We start from the raw sequence: 20,335 nt of genomic DNA on the forward strand, positions 1-20,335 counted from the left end.
TCTGCCCATACTTCCGGTCACTGTTCTAGCTAAAGTCAGTCCCTGTATCGGGCCGGAAGTTTCACCACTCTTCCGCTTGATGTAACTTTGCATGAACTGTCCTCTGATACAGAAGATGGTGAACAAGAGTCTGCTGGAGGCAAAGATATATCCCCGCTGTGATCTTGCTGAGGGGAAGGCACCTCTCTTAGAACAGGGGATCCCACCGGCGGTGGTACCGAGGTATCCGGTTCCAGACTCTCAGGTACAGGCTGAAGATGTCTTCGGTTACGGCGTGTAACCGTCCCTCCCTCTGTAAGGACTGTGTAAGACCTTGGTTCTGGAGAGCGGCCCACCACCGTAGCAGGCGTCTTCCATTTCTTCTCATCATCCAGTTTAATTCTGACACTTTGGCCCGCTTTCAGTTCCTGTAAAGGCCTGACAGAATGTCTCCTGTCGTAGAAGAAACAATAACCCTTTTTGGCGTCTTCATCCCTCCTAAGGACTTCGTCCCGAGGAACAGGGCCAGGCGGCTTGAAGACACCCACTGAGGGTAAAGTGGTGCGAATCTGGCGTCCTAGCATCAGCTGTGCCGGGCTAAACCCGGTGGCTTGAATGGGCGTCGCCCTGTATGACAAGAGGGCTAGGTACGGCTCAGATTGCTTTAGAATGAATTTTGTTGTTTGAACTGCCCTTTCAGCCATTCCGTTGGCCTGCGGATAATGTGGACTTGACGTGGAATGTACAAAATCATATTCCCTGCTGAAAGCACCGAACTCTGTAGAAGCGAACTGCATACCATTATCACTCACCAGTTCCATTGGAATGCCCCAGCGGGCGAACAAGCTCTTCAGGCGAATGATAACGGCCTGACTTGTGATATCATTCAGGGGTGCAATTTCCAAATACCTGGAATAGTAGTCGATCACAACAAGAAACTTTTTCCCGTGCAGTTCACACAAATCAGCAGCTATTTTCTGTCACGGCCCCGCAGGCAGCGGAGTAGACATCAAGGGCTCCCTTCTCTGAGTAGGCCGGCGTTCCCGGCAAAAGGCACATTTAGACACGTGATTTGCAATGTCGGAGCTGATCCCAGGCCACCACACAGCTGTAGCTGCCCTTTCTCTGCACTTTGTAATGCCTAAGTGGCCATCGTGAATCCTGTTTAACATCTCCTTCCTCATGCTGACAGGAATTACAATGCGGTCTTGGAACAGCACCAACCCCTCCAGCTCCGTGAGCTGCGACCTCTCTGGCTGGTAAGCATTTAAAGACATCCAAGCTGCCCGGCTCTTGGGCCAGCCATCTTTTATGTACCTTATAACTTCTTGCAGATCTGTGTCCAAATATGTCTCTTTCTTTATCTCTTCCAGTTTCCTTGAAGAAATGGACTTAGAGGCCAGAACTGAATCAACATACACTTTCACATCCGATTCCGTGGAGGATTCTTCAGCAGCAGCCAACGGGAGCCTGGATAGTGTATTCGCCACAACCAGTTGTTTCCCCGGCACATGCACTGCCTGAACATTGAACCTGAGCGGTCTCATTAAAAGTCTCTGGCATCTCAAGGGTGTTTTGTCAATGTCATAAGAATTGATTAGAGGGACTAGCGGTTTGTGGTCAGTTTCCAGACTAAATTTCTCCAAACACACTAGATAACGCTGAAAGCGCTCACAGGCCCAAACTGCAGCCAGGCACTCTTTCTCAATTTGAGCGTATTTTGACTCCGCAGCCGTCAGTGTGCGGGAACAGTAGGCGAAGGGCTGTAGTTTGTTGTCATTCAGCTGCAGGAGTGCAGCCCCCAACCCATAACTGCTTGCATCAGCACTAACCACAGTCTTTTTTGAAGGGTCGTAGAACCCCAGCAGTGACTTGGCATGCAGGAACGCTTTTTTCTGTGAGGTTCCCCAGACCCAGGCAACATCTTTCTTAAGCAACTCTGTGATAGGGTGTAAAACTGTAGATAAATCTGGAAGAAACTTGCCCACGTAATTTACAAGGCCCAATATCTGTCTCAGCTCATGTACATCAGAAGGGCTTTTCATCTGTTCAATAGCCCGAATTTTCTCGGGGTCCGGCTTGATGCCATCCCCGTTGATGATATGCCCAAAGTAGCATAATTCAGTTTTCCTAAAATGACATTTTTCTTTATTCAGCTTCAGCCCAGACTCTTTGATAGCCTGCAGCACACAACTCAAATGCTGATCATGCTCCTCCACTGTAGACCCATACACTAGAATGTCGTCCATGACGACCGCTGTGCCCATGTGGCCACTCAGGAGAGAACTCATTTCCCTTTGAAAGATTTCAGGAGCGGAGGATATCCCAAAGGGGAGTCTGCAGAAGCAGAACCGACCTATCCAAAGTAGTCAGTTTGCGGCACTTTGGATCCAGGGGGATCTGCCAAAAGCCGCTAGAAGCGTCTAATGTGGAAAAGAACTTCGCCCCAGCCAACTTCGGGACTATATCTTCCAATGTCGGCAGCACAAATCTCTCCCTCTTCACTGCCTCATTCAACCTTTTCAGGTCCACACAGATGCGCACCTTTCCGTTTTTCTTTGCAACTGGAACAATGGGGGCACACCAATCAGTTGCTTCAACAACCTCTTCAATAACCCCCATAGACTTCATGCGCATGAGCTCTTTCTCCACTTGAGGCATGAGCGGTAACGGAATTCTACGAGGAGTAGAAATACTGTATGGGACTGCGTCACTTTTAAGTGCTATACGGACAGGTTTGCAGTTCAGTAGGCCCAACTCGCCAAACATATCTTCAGAGATCTCATTCACTCTGGCCACGAGGCCCAAGTCACAGGCTGCTTTTCTGCTCAATAAACTGTTAACACACTGACCTCGGATCACATGCACCCGCATGGTGAACTTCCTCTGTTTGTACTCACAGCTGGCAAGAAATTTCCCCACACAATCAATGCGGCCACCAGGACTATGGACATTTGTAGTAACCTTCGCCAGCTGGGGCTGTCGAGGCAGTTTCATAAATTCAGCAAAAGACATTACAGTGATATCTGCTCCTGTGTCAATCTTAAAATCAACTTTGGCTCCCATTACAGTAAAAGTAACTTTCCAATCTTCCTCTGAGCTTGTCCGTTCCACAACAGACCCCACAAAAGACACTTCCTGACCCTCCTGGTCACTGTCCACCTGCATCTCCTTAATGTATTCAGTTTTACACACCACTTCAAAATGGCCTATTCTGTTACATTTTCTGCATCTTTTATCTCTGGCCGGGCATATAGCACTCTGATCATGAGCCCGGTAACACCGTGTGCATCGGCCATGTTGCGCCCATCCACTTCTAGGCCTTTCCAGTACTTTAGATCTACCGCTCACACTGTGCCTTTCACTAGTAATTTTCCTAGACTGTTGCACTTCATCCACAATACTCTCAGACCTCAGATCAGCACTTTGCTTTTTCACCAGTTCACTCTGGCGGGCCATCCTAATAGCCCCATCTAACGTTAAATCAGGCTCTAACTGCAGCTTCAGGGAGACTTCAGCATCTGCAATTCCAATAACTATTCTGTCTCTGATTTGCTCTTCTTTAGCAACACCAAACTCACAGAATTCAGCTAATTCATACAGGCTGCGCACAAATGACTCCACAGATTCTCCCACACGCTGATTACGTTTGTGAAAACAAGCTCTCTCATGAATCACATTTCTTTTGGGCACAAAGTGGGCACTGAGATTATCCATAACTATATCAAAGTTAACTTCTTCCCCTTCTTGGAAAGTAAAAGCATTGAACACTGGCTCTACATCTTTCCCCATAGAGTATAAAAGAGAATTAACTTGTACTTCACCACTCTCCTTGTTCAGTTTGGATGCAATCCTGAAGCGCTGAAACCGCTGACGCCATGTGGGCCAAGCTGCAGGCTGAGAAAAGTCAAAAGGCTCAGGTGGGGTAAACTTTGACATTGCAATCGATCAGGAACAGAAGCGCAGTCCAGAACTTCTGACACCATGTCATGAGATGCAGGACATATGCAGGACACAGCAATGATGGTACAACTCTATTTTATTGCAGAGCATAACAATACACATCTAGTCAGGTTGATTGTACTAAACTAACTGCGACACAGACAGCGGACCTAAGCCCCGCCCACATACTAGTGACATCACATCCTGCTCTCATCACACACACCACTTACTAAACATTTTTAAACTCCCCGCCGGCGGGGAGGGCAGTTTTTTTTTTTAACTGCAGAGTTAGGGTTGGGTGGCCGTGCCCACATGATCCACAGCACCGCGTCTATGCTGCCCGTGCTCAAAATTAGGGGCGTGATCATTGAAAGCAAGTGACAGCAGGTCAGTACTCAGTCGTGAGCTGTCAGACTGAGCTGAGGAGAGAGACTGGTCACGAGAGGGAAGTTAGAACTACTAGTTAGTGCCTAGTAAGGACAGGAGTCAGACTAGATCTGTCATTATCTGATGTGATGATCATCTGCCTCTGCCATCATCCGAATTAGCGGCTGACCTTCACCAGAGAGATAATTCTTGCCATCTTCTTGTGTCACAGTGTGAACATACAAACATAGTGATCAAGTAGATCAATTGTCTAAGTTCTGCAAGAATTGTGCACTTCCAAGGTAAGACCAGTGTCTGTGCCTGTCAATCCATTTAATTGTCATTAATTATGCTTATTATTATGCTGTTGCAGTGCTGGTTGTACAGACGTTATAAATAACGGTTATTATCAAGTAACTATTTCCACATTTTTCTCAGTTCTTCCACCATGTAACAATGATTTTGGGCAACTCAGCTAAAAAAAATCTACAACTACTAATCCAGATCTTTAAACCAAATGCCTGTTCAGAGGCTACACTTTTACCATTTAAAATCAGTTAATACTGGGAAATTTGACTTGACAACATAAAGGATAATTTAAATTTTGGAAACATTGAGTTAAGGGCATGTGATTAAAAAATATACACATGTCACATTCCCAATTTAGATCATGGGAACATTGTGAAAACACTGTGGATTAATATTTAGATGTTATAGCTCTACATTTTTTTGTATGAGTTCTTCTGTAACTGAAGGATAATTGTTGGCTCAATAGTTTATATTCATGTCATAAAAGTTAACTTTTGTTAAAATCTTACTTTTTTTCCTATGAATAAAGAATATTAACCCCGTCCCGCTTTTGAAATCTCAATGTCCCGTTTTTGTCTCAAGGAAATATGGTCAGCCTACTTATATTCCATTCTACTTGAAAAGCATTAATGGACGGTTTATTTTATCAGCACATACTTATTTTCCATACAATTGTTGAAGGGAAGAAATTAACTTTATGCCTCTTTTCCAAAATGATATGCTTTTTTATAGAAATGTACAAATACACATCAGGAAGACAGCTCGCAGTAGACGCCTTATGTCCACATACTGTATGTTTCAGCCTGAATTGGCATTTCATCACATTATAAAATGCATTTTAAAGTGTTTAAAGATGTTAATAAATGGGCTAAACTTCACAGCCTGTTAAGCACTTTACAATATTAATAAATAAATCCAAAAATACTTTACTAAGGAACATGATTAGCAGTAAAGTTGGAGTCTAAGCCAAATTAAAAAATAGTTATAAACATTTATAAGTTGCTTTGTCGTATAAGAAAAGGTAAACGAGAAAAAGGCTTTATTCAGACTTTAAAAACATATTAGAAAGTTTGTAGGTAAACAATGGCATCAATGACAGTTTTTAATTCCATGCTTAGGCCAATAGTGTTTATATATACAGGTGGCCCTCGGTTTACAACGGTTCAATTTACACTGTTTCAGAATAACAACCTTTTATTCCAGTCATGTGACTGCTATTGAAAAGCATTGAGAAGCAGTGCATTTATTAAAATAGCCAGTAGATGGAGCTGTCCGCTTGTGTTGCAGCAAAACCAAGCAAGCTGAAATTAATCAGTTTAACCAGACCTGAGCTATCGAGCAGATTTGAAAGAAACAAGATCTTCCTGTCTATAAATCAGTCCAGATTGAAATGCATAGAAAGAACTGTTTGCAGAACAAATGCAAGTTAAGTCTGTGTTGTGTGATTATTTTATTAGGTTTATAATGCTGTTTAGCAAATGTTTTTGTTCATTTAACTTAGTTTAATTATATATTCTGTGGTGTGTGATTATTTTATTAGGTGTATAATGCTGTTTAGCATTTAAAGTCTTCATTTCAAAGCTTTAAAAATAATGTATTAGGTGTTGCTTATGACAATTTTGAGAGGGGCCTGGAACCTATCTCCCTCACTTACCATTGACTTACATTATAAACTGGGTTTCAGTTTACAACGGTTTCAATTTACAACCATTCCTTCTGGAACCTAACCCTGGCGTAAACCGAGGGCTACCTGTATTTCTATAACACATATACTTGCTTTGAAAATGTACTTGCACCAAAAATGTCCATGTAATGTACACAGTTCTGTTTATTACATAAATATCAGCCAATAGTTTTATTACCCATTCTAATAAAGGTATATAATTTATTTTGGAAGTGGTGATGAAGTCAGTATACAATAATACAAATACATTAAGGATAAGGCTATGTTAAACCATCAATTACTGTTGATTGTAAAGAATGTTACAACAACATAGCAAATTAATCATAGCCAACAATTCTTTTGGTAATTTAAATATTGAAAATACATATGTTTGGCTATAGAACATTATACTGGGAATAGCTCCAAAGCATTGGAGACAGCTCTGAATTATCAGGTTACTGTGATATTTTTTTTTTTTACAATTTTTATTAAATGTGAGTTTAAGCAATAAATGGGCCTTTCTTGCATTTTATCCTCTACCATTTATGTATTGTTAAAGAAGGGTTCGTTTTTGCATTTGATGATTAATTATGGATTAGAGAGAGAGGAAATTGAGCAGAATATGCATTTACCTTCACAGTTCATCATTGGTCCAGGTTCAAATCCCTCATCACAGGAGCACTCAAAAGTACCCAGGACATTTGTGCATGTGCCATTTCCACATGGATTACCAATGGAACATTCATCAGTATCTAGAATATGTCAGTATATATACAAAATTTATTTGGAATATAGTAAAGTAGAACACATTACAGCAAAAATAAATTGTCAGCATTAAAAAGGGTATTTATCATTGAGTAATGATACATGTATAAATGTCTGTTGACACAATGACATAACCATTCCTAACGGGTAGTAATTTGAATCAGTTATTTAAAGGTACATAAAACAAGTTGGAATAGAGACAAAATTTAATAATATTTACTTTAATTACTTTACCTGCAAATTTATACTGCAGTGTCTCGTCATTAACCCTTTATTTTAAGTTTCTGAATTGTACAGCTCTAACTCCCCCACACATTTCCTTTCATGGCTGTATCTATATCTGCAACTGATTTGGAATAATGCAGAAGTGAACACTCATTATCTGCTGAAGCATGCCTATAAGCAAATACGCTGCTGTGAAATACAATGCCTGTGTTTCTGATGCTAAACACCGATAAGGGGGGTGGATCAGACAGCTCCAGAGAGCATGGCTACTTAAGTAATTTTGCTTATTTTTGAAAAATATTTGTAATTTAATACTTGCCAGCATTTTTTAAACAATTTTTAAAGCAAACTATTTTTTACTTAATTAACCCTTTTAGGATATGCACAGATCTGAACATGTTTTATGGCACTTTAATTAGCATGTCATTTATTGTAACACAGATCTAAACTTTGTAACTTGTAACACAAATTTCAGTTCACTTATCAAATATAATAAAGTTATCCAAATTAATGTATTATACATATACATACCTACACAGGTGACACCAGAATAATCCAGATTGTAGCCCATGGCACATTCACATCGAAAAGATCCATCAGTGTTGATGCAATGACCATTTACACAAATTCCTGGGTTTTCTAAGCATTCATTAACATCTAAAAAGTAATATATTACATTTAATATTATCCCAATGACAACTAATACAATATTCTGAAATTAATTATATTTTCTAGTGCTGTGCTCTAAATATATATAAATCAAAAGGGTAACCTAACATACGCCTAGATTTAGAGTTCTGCGGCCAAAGGGGTGCATTAGCTACGCATGCTTTTTTCCCCCCGCACCTTTTAAATACCGCTGGTATTTAGAGTTCACAGAAGGGCTGCGTTAGGCTCCAAAAAGGGAGCGTATAGCATAATTTACCGCCACTGCAACTCTAAATACCAGCGGTGCTTACGGACACGGCCAGCTTCAAAAACGTGCTCATGCACGATTCCCCCATAGGAAACAATGGGGCCGTTTGAGCTGAAAAAAAATCTAACACCTGCAAAAAAGCAGCGTTCAGCTCCTAACGCAGCCCCATTGTTTCCTATGGGGAAACACTTCCTAAGTCTGCACCTAACACCCTAACATGTACCCCGAGTCTAAAAACCCCTAGCCTTACACTTATTAACCCCTAATCTGCTGACCCCGGTATCGCTGACCCCTGCATATTATTATTAACCCCTAATCTGCCGCTCCATACACTGCCGCAACCTACGTTATCCCTATGTACCCCTAATCTGCTGCAAACACCGCCGACCCCTATATTATATGTATTAACCCCTAATCTGCCGCCCCCAACGTCGCCGCCACCTACCTACAATTATTAACCCCTAATCTGCCGACCGGACCTCACCGCTACTATAATAAAGTTATTAACCCCTAATCCGCCTCACTCCCGCCTCAATAACCCTATAATAAATAGTATTAACCCCTAATCTGCCCTCCCTAACATCACCGACACCTAACTTCAAGTATTAACCCCTAATCTGCCGACCGGACCTCACCGCTACTCTAATAAATTTATTAACCCCTAAAGCTAAGTCTAACCCTAACACTAACACCCCCCTAAGTTAAATATAATGTTTATCTAATGAAATAAATTATTTCTTATTAAATAAATTATTCCTATTTAAAGCTAAATACTTACCTGTAAAATAAACCCTAATATAGCTACAATATAAATTATAATTATATTGTAGCTATTTTAGGATTAATATTTATTTTACAGGTAACTTTGTATTTATTTTAACCAGGTACAATAGCTATTAAATAGTTAATAACTATTTAATAGCTACCTAGTTAAAATAATTAAAAAATTACCTGTAAAATAAATCCTAACCTAAGTTACAATTAAACCTAACACTACACTATCAATAAATTAATTAAATAAAATACCTACAATTATCTACAATTAAACCTAACACTACACTATCAATAAATTAATTACATACAAATACCTACAAATAAATACAATTAAATAAACTAACTAAACTACAAAAAATAAAAAAAGAACTAAGTTACAAAAAATAAAAAATAATTTACAAACATTATAAAAATATTACAACAATTTTAAGCTAATTACATCTACTCTAAGCTCCCTAATAAAATAACAAAGCCCCCCAAAATAAAAAAATGCCCTACCCTATTCTAAAATAAAAATTGAAAAGCTCTTTTACCTTACCAGCCTTAAAAGGGCCTTTTGCGGGGCATGCCCCAAAGAATTCTGCTCTTTTGCCTGTAAAAAAAAACATACAATACCCCCCCCCACATTACAACCCACCACCCACATACTCCTAATCTAAACCAAACCCCCCTTAAATAAACCTAACACTAAGCCCCTGAAGATCTCCCTACCTTGTCTTCACCACGCCGGGTATCACCAATCCGTCCAGAAGAGGCTCCGAAGTCTTCATCCAAGCCCAAGCGGGGGCTGAAGAGATCCATCATCCGGCTGAAGTCTTGATCCAAGCGGGGGCTGAAGAGGTCCATCATCCGGCTGAAGTCTTGATCCAAGCGGGGGCTGAAGAGGTCCATCATCCGGCTGAAGTCTTCTATCAAGCGGCATCTTCAATCTTTTTTCTTCTGGCTCCATCTTCATCCCGCCGACGCGGAACATCCATCCTGGCCGAAGACTTCCCGACGAATGACGGTTCCTTTAAGGGACGTCATCCAAGATGGCGTCCCTCGAATTCCAATTGGCTGATAGGATTCTATCAGCCAATCGGAATTAAGGTAGGAAAATTCTGATTGGCTGATGGAATCAGATAATCAGATTCAAGTTCAATCCGATTGGCTGATCCAATTAGCCAATCAGATTGAGCTTGCATTCTATTGACTGTTCCGGTGGGTTGTAATGTTGGGGGGGGGGGTATTGTATGTTTTTTTTACAGGCAAAAGAGCAGAATTCTTTGGAGCATGCCCAGCAAAAGGCCCTTTTAAGGGCTGGTAAGGTAAAAGAGCTTTTCAATGTTTATTTTAGAATAGGGTAGGGCATTTTATTTATTTTGGGGGGCTTTATTTTATTAGGGGGCTTAGAGTAGGTGTAATTAGCTTAAAATTGTTGTAATATTTTTATAATGTTTGTAAAAAAAAATTTATTTTTTGTAACTTAGTTCTTTTTTTATTTTTTGTACTTTAGTTAGTTTATTTAATTGTATTTATTTGTAGGTATTTGTATGTAATTAATGTATTGATAGTGTAGTGTTAGGCTTAATTGTAGATAATGGTAGGTATTTTATTTAATTAAAGGGACAGTCTACACCAGAATTTTTATTGTTTTAAAAGATAGATAATCCCTTTATTACCCATTTCCCAGTTTTGCATAACCAACACAGTTATAATAATATACTTTTACCCTCTGTGATTATCTTGTATCTAAGCCTCTGCAAACTGCCCCTTTTTTCAGTTCTTTTGACAGACTTGCAGTCTAGCCAATCAGTGCCTGCTCCCAGATAGCTTCACGTGCACGAGCACAGTGTTATCTATATGAAATACGTGAACTAACACCCTCTAGTGGTGAAAAACTGTTAAAATGCAATCTGAAAGAGGTGGGCTTCAAGGTCTAAGAAATTAGCATATGAACCTCCTAGGTTAAGCTTTCAACTAAGAATACCAAGAGAACAAAGCAAAATTGGTGATAAAAGTAAATTGGAAAATTGTTTAAAATTACATGCTCTATCTGAATAATGAAAGTTTATTTTGGCCTAGACTGTCCCTTTAATTTATTGATAGTGTAGTGTTAGGTTTAATTGTAACTTAGGTTAGGATTTATTTTACAGGTAATTTTGTAATTATTTTAACTAGGTAGCTATTAAATAGTTATTAACTATTTAATAGCTATTGTACCTGGTTAAAATAAATACAAAGTTGCCTGTAAAATAAATATTAATCCTAAAATAGCTACAATACAATTATAATTTATATTGTAGCTATATTAGGGTTTATTTTACAGGTAAGTATTTAGCTTTAAATAGGAATAATTTATTTAATAAGAAATAATTTATTTCGTTAGATAAAAATTATATTTAACTTAGGGGGGTGTTAGTGTTAGGGTTAGACTTAGCTTTAGGGGTTAATAAATTTATTAGAGTAGCGGTGAGGTCCGGTCGGCAGATTAGGGGTTAATACTTGAAGTTAGGTGTCGGTGATGTTAGGGAGGGCAGATTAGGGGTTAATACTATTTATTATAGGGTTATTGAGGTGGGAGTGCGGAGGTTTAGGGGTTAATAACTTTATTATAGTAGCGGTGAGGTCCGGTCGGCAGATTAGGGGTTAATAATTGTAGGTAGATGGCGGCGACGTTGGGGGTGGCAGATTAGGGGTTAATAAATATAATATAGGGGTCGGCGGTGTTAGGGGCAGCAGATTAGGGGTACATAGGGATAATGTAGGTTGCGGCGGTGTGCGGTCGGCAGATTAGGGATTAAAATTTTTTATTAGAGTGGCGGCGATGTGGGGGGGCCTCGGTTTAGGGGTACATAGGTAGTTTATGGGTGTTAGTGTACTTTAGAGCACAGTAGTTAAGAGCTTTATGAACCGGCGTTAGCCCAGAAAGCTCTTAACTCCTGGCTTTTCTCTGCGGCTAGAGTCTTGTCGTTAGATTTCTAACGCTCACTTCAGCCAAGACTCTAAATACCGGCGTTAGAAAGATCCCATTGAAAATATAGGATACGCAAATGGCGTAGGGGGATCTGCGGTATGGAAAAGTCGCGGCTGCAAAGTGAGCGTTAGACCCTTTCCTGACTGACTCTAAATACCAGCGGGCGGCCAAAACCAGCATTAGGAGCCCCTAACGCTGGTTTTGACTGCTAACGCAGAACTCTAAATCTAGGCGTTTGGCTTCAATCACAATCTATTGGTGATTTTATCCTGAAAAATGTATTTTGCTTATCGGGAACGGAGATTCTTGAGCGATCACAATGCTATTTTATATGGTTTTTAAATCCCCGCTGCTGTAAACGAATGTAGGGATTACCCTCCCACCTTACACCTCCCACTCCCTGATCCCTCCCAAACAGCTCTCTTCCCTCATCCCACCACCATTTTAGGTACTGGCTATTATATAAATATATATATATATATATATATATATATACATACATACACACAGTATATACAGTATATACAATATATATATATATATATATACACACACACACACACACATTTCTGTAGAGTAGGGTTTCCTCACCCAGTGTCACTCTCTGTAACTATTGGAGATCTGGCTTCATATGATAAAGGAGCTCAATCAGCACTCCCTTACCATATAAAGGCAGAAGCCTTCTGTCCCCTGCTGCAATCTCCGCTGTCTAAGCTGACAGTGGGGAATGCAACATGCACCACTATGCTGGATGTAGGTACTACATCAGCACAGTACGTCCAATTGGCGTAAGGGGTTTATGAATTGATACCATTTATTATTATTTTATTAATAAAGTTCTAGAATGTCTACAAGGGCCATTTCAAATAAGCACCATGATTACAAGTTGTGCGCTAAACCGTGTGGGTAAATAACGCAAAAAAATGAGCGGTATTGCACTCTCCATAGCGCTGCCATTACAAGTTACTGAAAAACCTTCTTGTGCTGTGCGTTATAGTGCGTTAAGATCCATACTGCACAAAAGCCAAGGCCTGACTTGACATGCTTGTGCACGTTTTCCCCCATAGACATCAATGGAGAGAAAGTGTAAGGAAAAAAAACAAATACCTGCGATCGCGGAATGGCTATCGCCATAACACAATCCCCATTGATGTCTATGGGGAAAAGAAAGGTATGTAAAAACCTAACACCCTAACATAAACCCCTAGTCTAAATACCCCTAATCCACCGCCCCAGACATCACCGACACTAAATAATGTGATTGACCCCTAAACCGCAGCCTTCTAAATAAACATATTAACCCCCCTAAACTGCCAACCCCCCACATCGCCAACACTAAAATAAAATTTTAACCCCTAAACCGCCAGCCCCCCCATCACTACTACTAAAATAAATCTATTAACCCCTAAACTGTTGGCTACCAACATCGATAATACTAAACTAAAACTATTAACCCCTAAACCGCCCCCCACATCGATAATACTAAACTAAAACTATTAACCCCTAAACCTCCCCCACATCAATAATACAAAACTAAAACTATTAACCCCTAAACCGCCGGCCGCCCACATTGCAAAACACTAAATTAAACTAATAACTACTAAACCTAAACCCCCCTAACTTTAAATTAAAATTACAATATAACTACCTTAAAAAAAATAAAAACTTACCTGTGAAATTAAAAAAAGATTAAATAAATTAACCTAACATTACTATTTTAAAAAAATTAAATAAACAAAAAACAAACAAACCTAAATTACAATATTTAAAAATTCCTAACACTACAAAAAAAACAGAAAACCTAACTTTACGAAAAAAATCAAACACTAAATTACGAAAAAAAACAAAAACACTAAGATTACAAAAAATAATAAACTAAATTATCCAAAATAATAAAAATTAAACCAAATCTAATAGCCCTATAAAAACAAAAACGTCACCCCAAAATAAAAACACCCCCTAATCTATCAATAACCTACCAATAGCCCTTATAAGGGCCTTTTGTAGGGCATTGCCCTAAATTAAACAGCTCTTTGACATAATACAATTACAAAGTCCCCCCTAAAAGTAAACCCCCCACCCAACCAATCCCCGAAATAAAAAAAACGAAGTCTAAAAAAAACCTGTTACCCATTGCCCCTAAAGGGGCATTTGTTTGGGCATTGCCCTTAAAAGGGCAATCAGCTCTTTTGTGCCAATTAAAATAAAAAAAGCCCTAATCTAAAAAAAAAAAAAAAAAACATCTAAAAAATAAAAGAAGACCTAACACTAACCCCAGAAAATCTACTCACATTTCCTGAAGTCCAGACATCCATCTTCGAGAAGTCTTCATCCAGGTGGTGACATCTTCCTCCATCGCGGGGGCATCTTCTATCTTCATCCCAGTGGCATGGAGCAGCGATGACGACATCCATCGCAGAGCCTCCTCTTAATGCGCTAACCGCCACACACTAAAGCTTGAATGCAAGGTACTCCTTTTATATTGGGGTACCGTTGCATTCCTATTGGCCGAAAAATTTGAACCAGCCAATAGGAATGACAGTTGCTTAAATCTATTGGCTGTTCATCCACTCTGGATGTCGTATTGTAATATGTTTAAAGAGCCCTTCTGAGAACTTATCAGGTACCTTGGGGTGCCAAATTTGATATTCCATAATTGAGCTTGAAAAGGGGTTGAAAAGTGAGTCAAAAACAGATTGTGACAGCCGAGAAGTTCGGTTTTTGTTCTTGCACAATGTTATCTGTTTGAGATCGCTCTTTGCAACATATTACATTTCTAGCTTCTATTTTATAAATAACAGGAAACTGTAAAACATAAATTTAAAAGTTTACTATAACATAATAGATGAATATATTAAAGCAATATTATATTCATTGTATACCACGGTATGTGTGCAATTTCAATTTTTTACCAGAATTGTATTTCAAATTCAAACAAACAAACAAATAAACAACAAAGATACACATATAATATACAAACACAAATAGTGGCTATGATACCAGACATGGAGCCCTCAAAGCTGCTATCCTATGCCTTTCTTTTTTTCCCCAATATTAACAGGAATGCTACATTGTTAATTTTACATTTAGTGGAGTACTCTCAGTTTGACGCAATATATATATATACAGTGGATATAAAAAGTCTACACACCCCTGTTAAAATGTCAGGTTTCTGTGATGTAAAAAAAATTAGACAAAGATAAATCATTTCAGAACTTTTTCCACCTGTAATGTGACCTATAAACTGTACAACTCAATTGAAAAACAAACTGAAATCTTTTACGTGGAGGGAAGTAAACAAAAAAACTAAAATAATGTGGTTACATAGGTGTGCACACCCTCTTATAACTGGGGATGTAGCTGTGTTCAGAATTAAGCAATTCACAACCATGGTAAATAAGAGTCATCACACACCTGCCATAATTTAAAGTGCCTCTGATTAACCCCAAATAAAGTTCAGCTGTTATAGTAGGTCTTTCCTGACATTTTCTTAGTCGCGTCCTACACAAAAGCCATGGTCCACAGAGAGCTTCCAAAGCATCAGAGGGATCTCATTGTTAAAAGGTATCAGTCAGGAGAAGGGTACAAAAGAATTTCCATGGAACACAGTGAAGACAGTAATCATCAAGTGGAGAACAAATGGCACAACAATGACATTACCAAGAACTGGATGTCCCTCCAAAATTGATGAAAAGACGAGAAGAAAACTGGTCTGAGAGGCTACCAAGAGGCCTACAGCAACATTAAAGGAGCTGCAGGAACTACTGGCAAGTACTGGCTGTGTGGTACATGTGACAACAATCTCACATATTCTTCATATGTTTGGGCTTTGGGGTAGACGGCAAGACGGAAGCCTTTTCTTATGAAGAAAAACATCCAAGCCCAGCTAAATTTAGCAAAAACACATCTGAAGTCTCCCAAAAGCATGTGAGAAAAGGTGGTATGGTCTGATGAAACCAAGGTTGAACTTTTTGGCAATAATTCCAAAAGATATGTTTGGCGCAAAAACAACACTGCATATCACCAAAAGAACACCATACCCACAGTGAAGCATAGTGGTAGCAGCATCATACTTTGGGCTGTTTTTCTTCAGCTGGAACAAGGGCCTTATTCAAGGTAGAGGGAATTATGAACAGTTCAAAATACCAGTCAATATTGGCACAACAGCGACCCAAAGTATACATCCAAATCACCAAAGGAATGACTTCACCAGAAGAAGATTAAAATTTTGGAATGGCCCAGCCAGAGCCCAGACCTGAATCCAAGCAAAAATCTGTGGGGTGATCTGAAGAGCTGTGCACGGGAGATGACCTCACAATCTGACAGATTTGGAGTGTTTTTGCAAAGAAGAGTGGGCAAATCTTGCTAAGTCAAGATGTGCCATGCTGATAGACTCATACCCCAAAAGGCTGAGTGCTGTAATAAAATCAAAAGTTGCTTCAACAAAGTATGCAACCATATTATTTTATTTTTTTACTTCCTAAAAGATTTCAGTTTGTTTTTCAATTGAGTTGCATAGTTTATAGGTCACATTAAAGGTGGAAAAAGTTCTGAATTGATTTATCTTTATCTCATTTTTTTACATCATAGAAACCTGCCATTTTAACAGGGATGTGTAGACTTTTTATATCCACTGAATGCTTCAAGTAGTTTCTCTAAATTCAACTGAAAATACAACTTTTAATGAATTCTGCAGTCTCAAAATTCATCAACCCCTTCATGGCAAGCATCTTTAGAACGTAGTAGAGCACCCCTTTGCTGTTATAACCTGCTGCAGATGAGATGCATAGCCAGACACCAGCTTCTGGCAGTGTTCCTGAGTAATCTTAGCCCATTCCTCATGAGCAATGGCCTCCAGTTCAGAAATATTCTTGGGTTTGCATTCTTCAAATCCCACCAGAGATTTTTCTATGGGGTTCATGTCAGGTGAATGTGATGGCCACTATAGAATCTTCCAGGACTTCTTCAGCTACCAAGCATTGTAGAATTTAAGGTATGCTTGTGATCAATGTTCTGTTGAAAAGTTCAATGACGCCCAAGCTTCAGCTTCCTCGCAGACGGCATGATGTTTTCTCCTAGGATTTCCTGATACTTCAATAAATCCATCTTGCCTTTCAAACGCTACAATTTTCCAGTGCCAGAGGATGCAAAGCAGCCCCAGAGCATTACCGAGCCACCATCATGCTTAACTGTAGGCAGGGTGTTCTTTTCAGCGTATGATTCATTCTTCTTCCCCCAGACATACCGCTGATCCATCGGGCTGAAAAGTTCCAGTTTTGTTTCATCGCTCCCCAGAACAGAATCCCAAAACATCTGTAGCTTATTTATATGATTTTGAGCATATAGGAGCTGACTTTTGTGCTTTTGTGACTTTTGTGCTTTTGGGTCAGTAGTGGTGTATGTCTTGGGAGTTCTGGCATGGAAACCTTTTGCGTTTTAGTATGCGCCTTACTGTGAAAACTGAAACCTCAGTGTCTGTTGCCATCAAGTCTTGCTACAGGCCTTTTGCAGTCATTCCAGGGTTTTTCTCAACCCGCCTTCTCAGAAATCTGGTTGCTGCCATTAATAGCTTCCTTTTTCTGCCCCGTCCAGGTAGTGTAACCACTGTTCCTTTAACTTGGAACTTGCAAACTATGTTCCAAACAATGTCTCTAAGAACATACAGTGCCTTCGCTATCTTTTTGTATCTTGTTCCTTGTTTGTGAAGGGCAATGATCTCTTATATTAACTTTTTGGACCATGTAGTCAAACGTGACACTCAACAAACCCTTAGCCAGTTCAGGTATTTCATGTGTTCTAGCTCAAGCACACCTGGTGCAACTAGTGAAGCCCTTGATTAGTTGCATCAGGTGTGCTTGAAACAACACCTGTTTTGCATATTTGTGCTGTTGTGAGGGATTCTATTTAGGGGGTTGAATAATTTTGAGACTTCAGAATTCATTAAAAGTTGCATTTTCAGTTGAATTTAGGGAATCCACTTGAAGCATTCGTTGTATCGAGCTATTTAAATTGCTTTTGTTTGATTTGTTCATTGCAATCAGCTGAAAGTCTGTAAATGTTGACAATAAAACTGATTTGCAATGGTGGTTGAATAATTTTGATCACAACTAAATAAATATATATAATCTAGCTTCTTTAAAGACACCTTGAGTTTTTCGGTTTTTAAGCAATATAAAGTTTATTAAGATAACATTTCTGGCATGTCAATTTTAAAATAATATACTAAATGAATTACCTTCTCGAGTATCTCCAATTCCTGGGATGGTTCCAAGTCCATAGGGACACAAATCCTGAAAAGCCACTGCCAGATACAAAATGGGGTGAAACATTAAGCACATGCTATACATCTACCCATTTTTGTATACATTTCTTTCTGCTAAATTTTAAATCACACTTGCATTTTTAAATGATATTAGAAAACCAAACACCATTGAAATAAATGCAGACAAGTGAAAGAACAATGAATAAAATTCCAAACCAGACCTAAACGCAGAGGTTTGTAATTGCCTGCTTGCAGAGCCAGGTAAAAGGGCAACTGTCTGAATTCAGTTATGTTTCTTCCCAATCAATCAAGTTTCCATATTAACGTAACACTCTCATTCTTGGATCTCCTTCTATAAGTCTCGCCCTTGGCTAGTTCTTGTGAAAGTTACTAGCTGGCATTATTTACTTATATCCTTCAAAGAACAAATTCAGTTCAACATTTTATGGCAAAGATCCATAAATGTTCCTGCTAGAATAGTAGTCTATTAAAAGGGAATCTTGTATGGGAATATTTATATTAGATTCATTTTTAACATATAAGATTAATATGTAAATAAATTCATAGTCTTTTTAATAAAATACAAAACACTTATTTTTAAGCTACTTGTCACAGTTTTTAATACTCTATTATCGTATTATCCTTGCTATGCATATAAACCTTGGCTGCACAACTAACTTTGTGATAAAGTACTGGAAAATGAAGGTTCAGTTCCAGATCTGCATAACTTTTGGCAGCTTGTTTCATGGGCAAAAACACTGTAAACTTTTCAGGAATACATTTGTTCTTTGTTACTGATCATACCCAATTCTCAAAATACATCTAACACTTGGCAAAACTAAAGGAAATTCTCACTTTTTTACATCAGTAGGGTGTATAGCTGTACTCACTGGGTTATTTTAAGTATTTTTCTATATTTTTACAGTAAATATTATTTTAACAGTCATTATGATCATAACCATCATATATGTATCATGGTCACTTGATTAAGCCATTAACCCTTTTCATCACTGTTCATATACCTTCTGTTCAGGCTCTTTTTCCTACATACAGGTTTATACCTTTTAACAGTTATCTCACATTTTTTTTCCAGCGCTGATCACACACATTTTCCCATTACTTCATTCTTCTGCTAATTGCTTTTTACACATTATCTAGCAATTATTTCAAGTAGTTTTCATTAAGCCCTGGTCAAATACCTTCTAGCTTTGATCTTAAATTATTTTTTAGATTTGGTTACTTACATTATAGTCCTACACTATATTGCCATCTGCCTCTTAGTTGTAAGTTCTTTGTCATGATGTACAGAGGAGAGAACAGGCATGTTGATATAATTGCCCTTTAACTCTTTGCACTTGTAGGGAGACAAGTTGTGTGAAATCTTTTCCTTTCAGCAAGCTTTTGATTTTCACACCTGTCCCTGCACCCTATTTTGGCATTATTCTACTATACAGAAAAGAGGGACATACTGTGAAAGTCTGATGGATGTTTGGGCAGGGAGGTTAGGATTAACAAAGTTTATCCCCTATGCAAAGAATATAGCAGCACTTCAAGAAGAAAGTTTCTTCTCCTCCATTGGAACCATTCATTCTCCATGTATGTTCTCTAATGATTGTAGCAGACTAGACATTAACACAGATTGTTAAAGTGCTTTGTATTCCTATAACATATAAGGATAGGGCCACTCATCCTCTCCTCTTTCATCCCTCACTACTATGGGGACTTTAAAAATTGCATATGAACAGGGATACAGGGGAACATGAAGAAGACAGTAGTTTTGTCATTATGGGAAAGGTTTGGACATCTCTGTTCATTATATGAGTGTGTTTTTTTTATTAGGCAGCATTACATACCCTCTCCTTCCTTCGGACAGAGTTCACAAGGGTCACCCCACCCTTCTCCAGCCAATTTGCTGCAGCAGCAGTTTGCTTTAGTGCTGTTGTATGCTTTGGGTACTGAACATTTACCATTTTCAAATTTTGTAAAACAGAAACTTTGACGGATATCTACAAAAAAAGAACAAAACAATAAAAATGAATAATAACGTTTTTACAAAAATATGTAAATTAAAAATTTGCAAGCCTTATTTAAAGAATTTTTAATTTCATCATTTGATGCAGAACTAGTTACCCAATGACATGTGTGCCCAAGGTGACAATCAAAGAGATCTTTCTGTAG

The 20,335-nt window shown here is 38.8% G+C and overlaps 1 protein-coding gene across 1 annotated transcript in view; it reads right to left on the reverse strand.

The window, feature by feature from the left end:
- The window catches only part of FBN2 (fibrillin 2), a 649,022-nt gene that overhangs the window by 83,956 nt on the left and 544,731 nt on the right, over positions 1–20,335 (reverse strand). Inside the window, exons 50-53 of the mRNA XM_053701643.1 lie at positions 20,011–20,163; positions 18,131–18,196; positions 7,781–7,906; positions 6,892–7,011 (exon numbers count right to left, since the gene is read on the reverse strand). Of these exons, the coding sequence (XP_053557618.1) occupies positions 6,892–7,011; positions 7,781–7,906; positions 18,131–18,196; positions 20,011–20,163 (465 nt within the window). The remainder of the gene's footprint in view (positions 1–6,891; positions 7,012–7,780; positions 7,907–18,130; positions 18,197–20,010; positions 20,164–20,335) is intronic.

This window comes from Bombina bombina, chromosome 2, assembly GCF_027579735.1.
Source record: "Bombina bombina isolate aBomBom1 chromosome 2, aBomBom1.pri, whole genome shotgun sequence".
Taxonomy (NCBI): domain Eukaryota; kingdom Metazoa; phylum Chordata; class Amphibia; order Anura; family Bombinatoridae; genus Bombina; species Bombina bombina.